At 33.9% G+C, this 9,145-nt stretch overlaps 1 protein-coding gene across 1 annotated transcript; it reads left to right on the top strand.

Moving 5' to 3' along the window:
- Window positions 1-3,614: 3,614 nt before the first annotated feature.
- On the top strand, window positions 3,615-6,755 carry LOC114258117 (LOB domain-containing protein 1). Its single transcript, XM_028197978.2, has 2 exons — window positions 3,615-4,299; window positions 6,107-6,755. Exons 1-2 carry the CDS (start codon window positions 4,042-4,044, stop codon window positions 6,464-6,466), a joined length of 618 nt encoding a protein of 205 aa, XP_028053779.1. The 5' UTR covers window positions 3,615-4,041; the 3' UTR covers window positions 6,467-6,755.
- The last annotated feature ends 2,390 nt before the right edge of the window (window positions 6,756-9,145 follow it).

Here is a 9,145-nt window from a genome sequence, read left to right as displayed (position 1 = left end):
AATGAAATATGATAAGTTCTGATTTCTGAAATGATATATGTTTTCGTGAACGAATATTCCATGTTTGAAATCTATTATGACATCCATAGATAGTCCCAAGTCATGGGGGACGGCATGAAAATGCGGGTCTATGACATACAAGTAATTACGAGATCTCGTTAGCCACTTCATTGTGGTGATATGCGTTTAATCGATATCCGGAACCGATTACTCTAGTCGGAAGACGTTCTGTGATGTGTTCTATGGGATGTACCATTATTATGTTCTGATATGAGAATGATTATGCTCTGGTCTGTTTTCTACTTATGATATATTTGGATTTCGTTCACTAAGCTCTTTACCTTAATGTTATTCTCTGGGTTTTAGCTCATTGTGTGTATATATATGTATAGGTGAGCATTCTGGAGCCCGAGCCTGAAGGCTTTTTGTCTGGACCTGTGATCTGTTGTCAGCCAACCATTGTGCCTCACGTGGAGGTTCCCGAAGCGTCCTGTGTTTAAGTTCTGTGGTTTCTGTTTATTTAAGACTTGATTTGATGTCGTTGGCTGTACTTAAAATACTGTAATGTGTGTGGATATAATGTATGGTTAATTACCGATTATTGTATATAAAGCTTTTAAATATTTCGTTCATATAAGTCAGCACAGCTCATTGGACAACTATATTTATGTATTTGCTTCCGCTAGCCCCTTAATCTTGTTAATCTGTTCAGAGGCCTTCAGTAGTCCAAGGATTACTGGCCGGTTACGATGCTAAATCTATAGGGGCAGGTTTGGGTCGTAACAGTCGGTCTGTGAATTGGAGCAAGTCTCCGTCTTTTGCTCTAGAGCCAAAGAGAGGGACAAAGCTGCAGAGAATCGAAGATCCAACAGCTAGGTTGCTATAGTAGTACCTATATTATGGATTCACTGAGACAAAAATGCTCTCTCTCACTGTCGGGTTGTTCCTGTGTTGGCCGAATCGTCGAGAGAAAGGGCAAGGAGTCACTCACTGCCGGGTTGTTACCTATATTATAAGATTAGATTTTAAAACCACCTTCGCTGTGAGATTGCTAATCTCACTTTTGGAAGGGTTTCATAAAATTAATAATTTTTTAAAACAATTACAACCTCTAAAAACGAAGGCTCTAGAATTTTACCTTCTCATGGAAACACTTACCCTTAAGGGTCTTTTACGAAGGTTCCTTAATAGAGTCCTTTTAAACTGTAGAAATGAAAATCAACGTTATATCTTTAAGACTGATGATGCCAAGAACCAAAAATTTGTAGGACAATGTTCACTGTATTAGAAGAATAAATTTTGTTGTGTACTTAACAACAAACAGAATCAAAAAAAATAAAAGAAAAGAGAGTTTTGTTTGATTACAAAAATCAAACCAGAAAAATAAAATAAAATAAATAAAAACAGATTTTTATTTTGTTACAAAAAATAAAATCAAAATCTAATTTAAATAAATAAATAAATAGAAAATAAATAAACAACTTACTTGATTAATTCTTGAATAATATTCTGATCAAGTCCAGTGTTCGACATTGTGTCCTTAAGACAGATTCGTTCTCTCCATGGTGCTTTTAGAATATGGACGTCTATCTCCCAGGATAAAATGATCAATCAATGAAAAATAGCAGCATTACAAATTTTTCTTACAACGAACATACAAAGTGTTTATACTCTTTCTCACAAGAAAATAATGCAGTAATATGTAGAGAATAGTTGCAGAATTATTTGGACGAAAATTGTTAATTAAAACATCAAATGATGGCTGCCTATTTATAGATGTTGTGGTGGCTTTTCAATTTGAATTAAACAGGTACCAAACCTGTTTGAACAGGTGCAACACTGTTTCAACAGATAAACTGTTTGGGTTTGAAATTTAAACAGATTTGAAATCTATTCAGGTGGAACAGATTTGAATCTATCCGAACCTGTACAAAAATCTGAAGAGGTGCAACAGTTGAATTTGAATTTCTAACAGGTTTTATTTTACTAAAAAATAAAATAAAATTCAAATATTTTTTACCCAAAAAGATTAGTATTGGGCCGGACAAGCCCAATCCAACCTTACACCGTGCACATACACTCGCGCCTAGGCCTGCTGGCCAGCGGCGTGCGCGTATATGGTGATTTTTGGGTCCAATGGGTTTAGCCCATTTTGCCCATAACCCCCCTCTATACAAAACTTGGGTGCCCCTTGGGGCCTATCCCAAGTTCTAATCCCATGCCTTATAAACCCACTCAAAACTTCCTACCAAATCAATGTGAGACAAGCCATTATACAAGCCTTAACGAATTTCCATCAAAACTCCATTTCCATGGAATTCACTTTGGTTTCAATTTCTCATTCACCCGATAATGGTTTTAAGCAACCAAATATACCACGTGAATCACAATACGGCATAGAACGCGTTACCACTTTGACCCACCAACTTTGGCGCACGGGTCCCACCTAAAAAATAGACCAAAGTTTGAAAAAAATTCTGTTTTCAGAATTTCCAAAACCAGTTTCTAACAAAATTATGTCTCTAATGCTGTCTTTCAATTATGAATTTAAATAAAAAATTTAAAAATTAACATATATTTCTTTTGGAGAAGGATCCTCTCCAATCAAAAATCTAGACTGAAAGACACTGTTTAGGCTCGTGGAGCCCAGCACTAGTCCCATTTTAATGATCCGAACTGTTTATTTTGTCATATACTTAGTGTATTTCATTCACAAAAAAATATAGATCGATAAAATAATTATAACTGTTCAATTTATTTAGTTTGTCACCAAAAAATATATGATTTATTTTTCAAAACGCAATTATCATTCATCTTTTTTGTGACAAATGCTGTAAATTAAATAGGTTATGATACACGAAGTGTTCAACAAAATGAACGGTTCGGATCATCGAAACGAAACCTGTGATGAGTCCTACAGGCCCAAATATCGCCCTCCAGTCCAGATTTTGGACTGGAGAGGATCTGCGTTCATTTCATTTATATTTGTCTCATAAATTTCCTTTTTCTTTTTAAATTTATATCAAATTCATGAATAAAATAAAGTCTAAATCATTCTAATTATAGAAATGAACATCAAGTTTATATCTTCAAGACTAAGGGAAACAAAAATGACAAAAGGGCAAAAAGAAACTCATGTCAAGAATTTTATCTCTAAATCTATGTCATTTGTACATTTTCAACCATTAAATTATATCAAAAAATTTAAAAACATGAATATCAATGCATGATTTAAGAGTAAGAAGTGCATTGAAACAGAAAGATAAAGATTTAAAAATAAAGATATGGTACCATTGTCTATGTGACAAAATGTATTGTAATACATAAGACAAGGAGGTAAGGAAAGGGGGGTACATTTTCAACCATTAAATTATATCAAAAAATTTAAAAACATGAATATCAATGCATAATTTAAGAGTAAGAAGTGCATTGAAACAGAAAGATAAAGATTTAAAAATAAAGATATGGTGCCATTGTCTATGTGACAAAATGTATTGTCTAGCGAACTTTCACACAAGAATCCAAACATCAAAAACGTTATCAACGAAACCAAACAGGTCCCAAAAAGAAAACTGGGGGGATTATAAATGACAAGTTCATTCGAAAGCACATAATTTCCTTTTCATATGCACAAGTATATATATATATTAGAACTTTCCATGACCATTACATGTATTTCATTTTAATTTTTTTCTTTTAAAATCTCCAAGTACTTCTAAAAGTCTAAATATACAACTGAAATTTAGAAAATCAAAATTTCAAACTAGCGAACTTTCACACAAGAATCCAAACATCAAAAACGTTATCAACGAAACCAAACAGGTCCCAAAAAGAAAACTGAAATCTACCGCAGCCACTCTACACTATTATTTTTTATTGGAAGAGATAGACGTCATATTTTCCAATCTGACATCATATTCCTCTATAAATACACCGAGAGACATTGGTCTCCACCTCAAGTCACCACCACCACAACCACCCCCAAATTCTTCCTCCCCCCACTTCCAAATCCTTTCTCTCTCTCTCTCTCTCTCTCTTAAGATGGAGACCAGTGACACAACAACAACAACCATTAGTTCATCATCTCCTCCACACTCTCTCTCACCTTCATCGTCATCTTCTCCTCCTCCTCCACCATCTCATCAGGTGGTTGTTAGTCCTTGTGCCGCGTGCAAGATCCTTAGGCGGCGGTGCGCGGAGAAATGCGTGTTGGCGCCGTACTTTCCCCCCACCGATCCCCTCAAGTTCACCACCGCTCACCGCGTGTTTGGCGCCAGCAACATTATCAAGTTCTTGCAGGTACTACTAATTTGGAGTTCTCAGATACTTAAATAAAGTGTGACTGACATATCGCATATTTTTATCGCCTTTCTTTTCTTTCCCATGCACCAAGATTTGAGCTGATTTTCATGAGCATTGATATTTGAGCCCATAGCTTAGAGCATAACTTAGGTTTGAGTATATGGAGAGTAGTTATTTCAAGTTTAGCTAGAGAATAGCATTCTTGACTAGGAAAAGTTGTGTGGTGTTCGTTTGTGGCGGCTTCAGGAGCCACATCAATGAATGCAGATGTCAATTTTACAAAAAAAAGAAATAATAATAATAATAATAATAATAATAATTACATTACCATTATAGTGAGTACATAATTAAGATAGGTTATGTTTGTTTGGATGGACATGAACTTAGGATTGGACTAATAATTCAATAAAATTATTAATCCGATATTTGATTAAACAATTGAAGTACGGACTAATTATTTTAAACTTGACTATTAGTTAAGATAGGATACATAATCTAACGGATTCGTAATCCTAAGACTATTAGTCATGGGAACACTAATCCAGTCCGTCCAAACAAACATGGCCTTAGAAATAAAAATAATGTCATTGTTGTACTCAGTGTCAATACTCATTTCACACAATTGCGTGAGTCCTATATTTATGATGGGCCTTACATTATCAAGTGTCTTTTGGATTCATTGGGACATTGCCTCAAGAATATCAAATAATTTCAACAAAGTTTTTTTTTTTTTTTTTTTTGGGGGGGTGAAGTGTGGCCAATTCTATGAAAATTCTTTGTATACAGTATTACTGATTGTAATAAGTTAGTGGTGGTTGTATAGTTCAAGCGTTCACATTTTGTTGCAGGTCAGAGGAAAAGGGAAATTAAATTTCTTAACAATAGGGAAAAAGTAAGTTTTATTTTTACAATAGAACTTAGTGATTGAGACTCAAATTTAATTGACAGTTAGATTTATTTAAGATAAATTTTTATTTTATTTATTTGTTAATTAGGATGACTGAAAAGATTAGTGTAATGCATGGAGGCTGGCATGTTGATATGATATATCATTAGATATGAGTTGAGTGAATAAAATTCTCAGGTGAACAAAATTCTCAAATATAATTGGTTAAAATGGTAGCGTGAGCTCATTTAAAATGGTGAATATTCCAGTTTTAATCAATCACTATAATCTAACAAGTGAGTGAATAAAACTAGATTCGATAATAATTAGTGATTGATGTAAAATATTACTTAGGAGCATTAACCAATAATTTTACCAAACCACCCCAAGTGTCACACTCTCACAATTTATTTTGTTTGGTGACCAAATAAAATTCCTTTTTGGACTTTGGTTTGGGCTCCATTGACTCTTCTCTTATTTTTTTTTACCCAACAGCTCTCAAGGCTTTTACAAAAGTCTAATTTGTCTACTACTTTTTAAACAACAATATTATTTATTCAAAAAAAAACATTTTTAAAAATTATAGAATTTTAAATATGCTTATCAAAACCATTCTGAATGTGACCTAAAAACCAAATCAAGTTTAAATTAATTTACATCATAAATTCAAATTTTGAATATTTTTCTTAGTACATAATATTTTTTATTTTGCAAGGGAGATAGTCAAAATAATTGAAAATTCATATTCCTCATAACACAAACATACAAACCATAAATAGTTTGATTGCCTCTTGAATCTTTCTTTCTTTCTTTTCCTCTTCTTGGCAAGTTAATTCTATCAATATTTTTAAACTTCTCAAATATTAGAAATTTAATTTCATATACCAGTCTTTGATCAAAACTTCTATGACTTTTCAGGAACTTCCAGAGTCTCAAAGAGCAGATGCAGTGAGCAGCATGGTATACGAGGCCAATGCCAGGCTCCGGGATCCGGTTTATGGATGTGCTGGGGCAATCTGTCATCTCCAAAAGCAAGTTGGTGATCTCCAAGCCCAACTAGCAAAGGCACAAGCCGAGCTCATCAACATGCAATGCCAGCAAGAAAACCTAGTGACCTTTATTTGCATGGAAATGGGTCAATCTCCACAAGCAGCCCCGCCTCAACAACAACAACAATCTTTCGACAACTTCATGATCAACAATCCTCAAATGATCAGCTTCCATGTCAATAATCCGACCTTGCTAGATGAGAACATGTGGGAGCCTCTGTGGACATGAACGATTCAACAAGATATAACGCTATTGCACAGAAAAAAATATACAAAGAAGTCAAAGTCAATGTGTGACTTGAATTCGTTTTTCTGTATTTTTTCTGTGCACGTAACATTATTGCATGACGATTCAATTACCTAGCTATTCTCTCCTAACTCCAAAGCTAATTGCAACAATGGGAAGGAGATATTACTGATGAGGAAGATATATGAATAAAGTTGATGTATTATTAGAGTAGGAACCAAATGTAATATTATTTGTATGAACAAAATAGGAAAAAATTATTAGGTTCTAATATGTTCTTTGACAATGCGAAAGAATTAGTTGGTGGGTCTTTTTCCTAATTGCATGATATGATTTAATATTGGAAGATATAAAGAGGAATTAAAAGTCTTCGTTGCAAGTCCAATCTCATCCCCATTATTGAATCTAAAACAAGCTTTCTGGTCACCTAATGTCCATTTATGAAAGTGATGTTACATTGGTTTCCCCTGCAGACTAGCTCTTCACCATATTTAAATAGGTTATCTTTGAGCTGAATTTTTCAGAACATGTGCTCTATAGACATTTACTTATGCAACCCATTTAACTTTTAATTTACCGTTGTCTCCACCCACTCATGTCTTTTGTCTTACTCTGATACTATGTTAATTATTATTTTTATTTTTATTTTTTGGTTTGTTTGTTTGTGTGTGTTAGATAACTAACTCGTCTAAAATTTAAGCAGTTAAAGATAAGAATAAACTTATTATTTACATTTTCAACGGTGCCAGACAATAGTTTGGTGTCCGTACACATTAATTTCGGGTAAATTATATTTCAGTAATGCTAGGTATCATGAAAAGTCTTTCATGAAAATGGTCATGAAAGATTTGTGACCTTTGGATTACACTTACAATAAAGCACTACACACTAATCAAGGTAATCTAAAGGTCACAAATTTTTCATGATCCTTTTCATGACAAAATTTTCATGATCTCTAACATTTCTCATTATATTTTAACATTTGGACTTTTAGCAGAAATTTATTTTGGTCCTCATTTTCTAATTACAACAATTAACTGTTAAATTTCAACTCTTGTTTTACCGAGGTCTTCTCATCACCTCACTGTTTAAAATTTAAGTAGAAGTTGAAATAGAGACTAAAATGGAATTTAAATAAAAGTTGGAGAGTAAAAAGTATAATTTGGCATCTTCTAGTGCACGTAAATTGTGATCATGTGGCTCATAAAAGAAACGACAATATCATTAGTCAATACAATAAATGATTGATAACAATTAGATAAAGTGTTATATGACTTAAAATAGTAAAAAAAACAGTGATGCTACGTAACTCGAAATCCCTTCCCCCGAATTCCACGAACCAAAAACGATGCCGTTTTTGGTTCGTTTTTTTTTTTTTTTTTTTTTGCAGATCAGAACCAAGAAGAAAAAGGAGGAAGAGGGAGAAGGAGGAGGAGGGACTGGAGGGGGAGGGGGAGGGGGAGGAGGAGGAGGGACTAGAGGGGGCATAATATTCGGGGGAGGAGGAGGCGAGGAGGAGGAGGAGGAGGCGGAGGCGGAGAGGCGGTCGGAGCTGGAGCTGCTGCTGCCGCTGCGACGAGCTGGCGGTGAGGCGACAACGGCGGGCGGCGAGGCTCGCAGCCCTCTTCTTCCTTCTTCTTCTCTCTTTCTCTCTCTCTCCCTCTCCCTCTTCCCCCTGCGTTTTAGTTTCAGACTGAAAATGGAGGAAAAAAATGAAAAAAAAAAAAAAAAAAAAACCTAATCGTTTTGGGCATTAGGGGGATTCGGAGGGGAAAAGTCCTGAGTTACCAAACATTATTCTAAAAAAATACATTATAATTATATCTAACAAATGATTGATAAAACTAGTTAAAGTGTTATATGAATTAGAATTGTTAAAGAACACATGATAATTATATAAAAAAAATGTGGAAGATATTTTTTTTGAATGCAATTTGCCTGCAATCTGAGATCGGATTGAACGGTATTGTTCGGCTCGTAGGGCTCACCATAAGTCCCATTTTGATAATCTGAACAATTCAATATGTAGAACTCGTCGAGTACTATATGCCTATAAAAAATCACGTTGATCAAACATCGATAGCTATGTGATCAAATCAGTTTTGTATAAAAAAAAATGGACGGTGAACAAATTAACAATTGACAAAAAACTGATCTAATGAGATGCCTATCGATATCCGATTAACGTAAGTTTTTATAGGCATATAATACTCGACGATTTGTACACATTGAACGGTTCGAATTATCAAAACGGGACCATGATAGGCCCTCATGAGTCAAACAGTACCATCCAATCCAATCTCAGACTGGAGGCAAGCTGCTCTCTATTTTTTTTCAACCTCAACATAAGTAGTGTAATTTAAATTTTAACATCCTAAAATTTTGAAACTTTCAAAACTTCTTCTTTTTTCTTTTTTTTTTTTTTTTTGTTGCAATGAAAATAGGTACCAAATTCACTTTCATCTCAAGTTTTCAAAACTTTCGAAACCAAAAACAGAGAAAACAAAAATATAAAAATTACCGAAAAGGCTATAAATTCGATTATTTTTCAAAATTGTTCAGTGTATTTGGTTTCAATTTTCTGAATTCAATTCTAAAAACTGAATTTTTTGTTTTTCGTGTTTTTTTATTTTTAATGAATATTTTTAAAATTTTAAGTAA

This window comes from Camellia sinensis, chromosome 3, assembly GCF_055761805.1.
Source record: "Camellia sinensis isolate YWXY chromosome 3, ASM5576180v1, whole genome shotgun sequence".
In the NCBI taxonomy this organism is placed as follows: Eukaryota; Viridiplantae; Streptophyta; class Magnoliopsida; order Ericales; family Theaceae; genus Camellia; species Camellia sinensis.
Note: the sequence above shows the minus strand (reverse complement) of the source record. Positions and strands in the feature narration are given on the sequence as shown.

Excerpts from the sequence above, each read along its gene's own strand:
- LOC114258117 (XM_028197978.2), top strand. The coding sequence starts at position 4,042 with ATGGAGACCAGTGACACAACAACAACAACCATTAGTTCATCATCTCCT. Across the intron at positions 4,300-6,106 it reads ACATTATCAAGTTCTTGCAG|GAACTTCCAGAGTCTCAAAG; the intron begins GTACTACTAATT and ends ATGACTTTTCAG.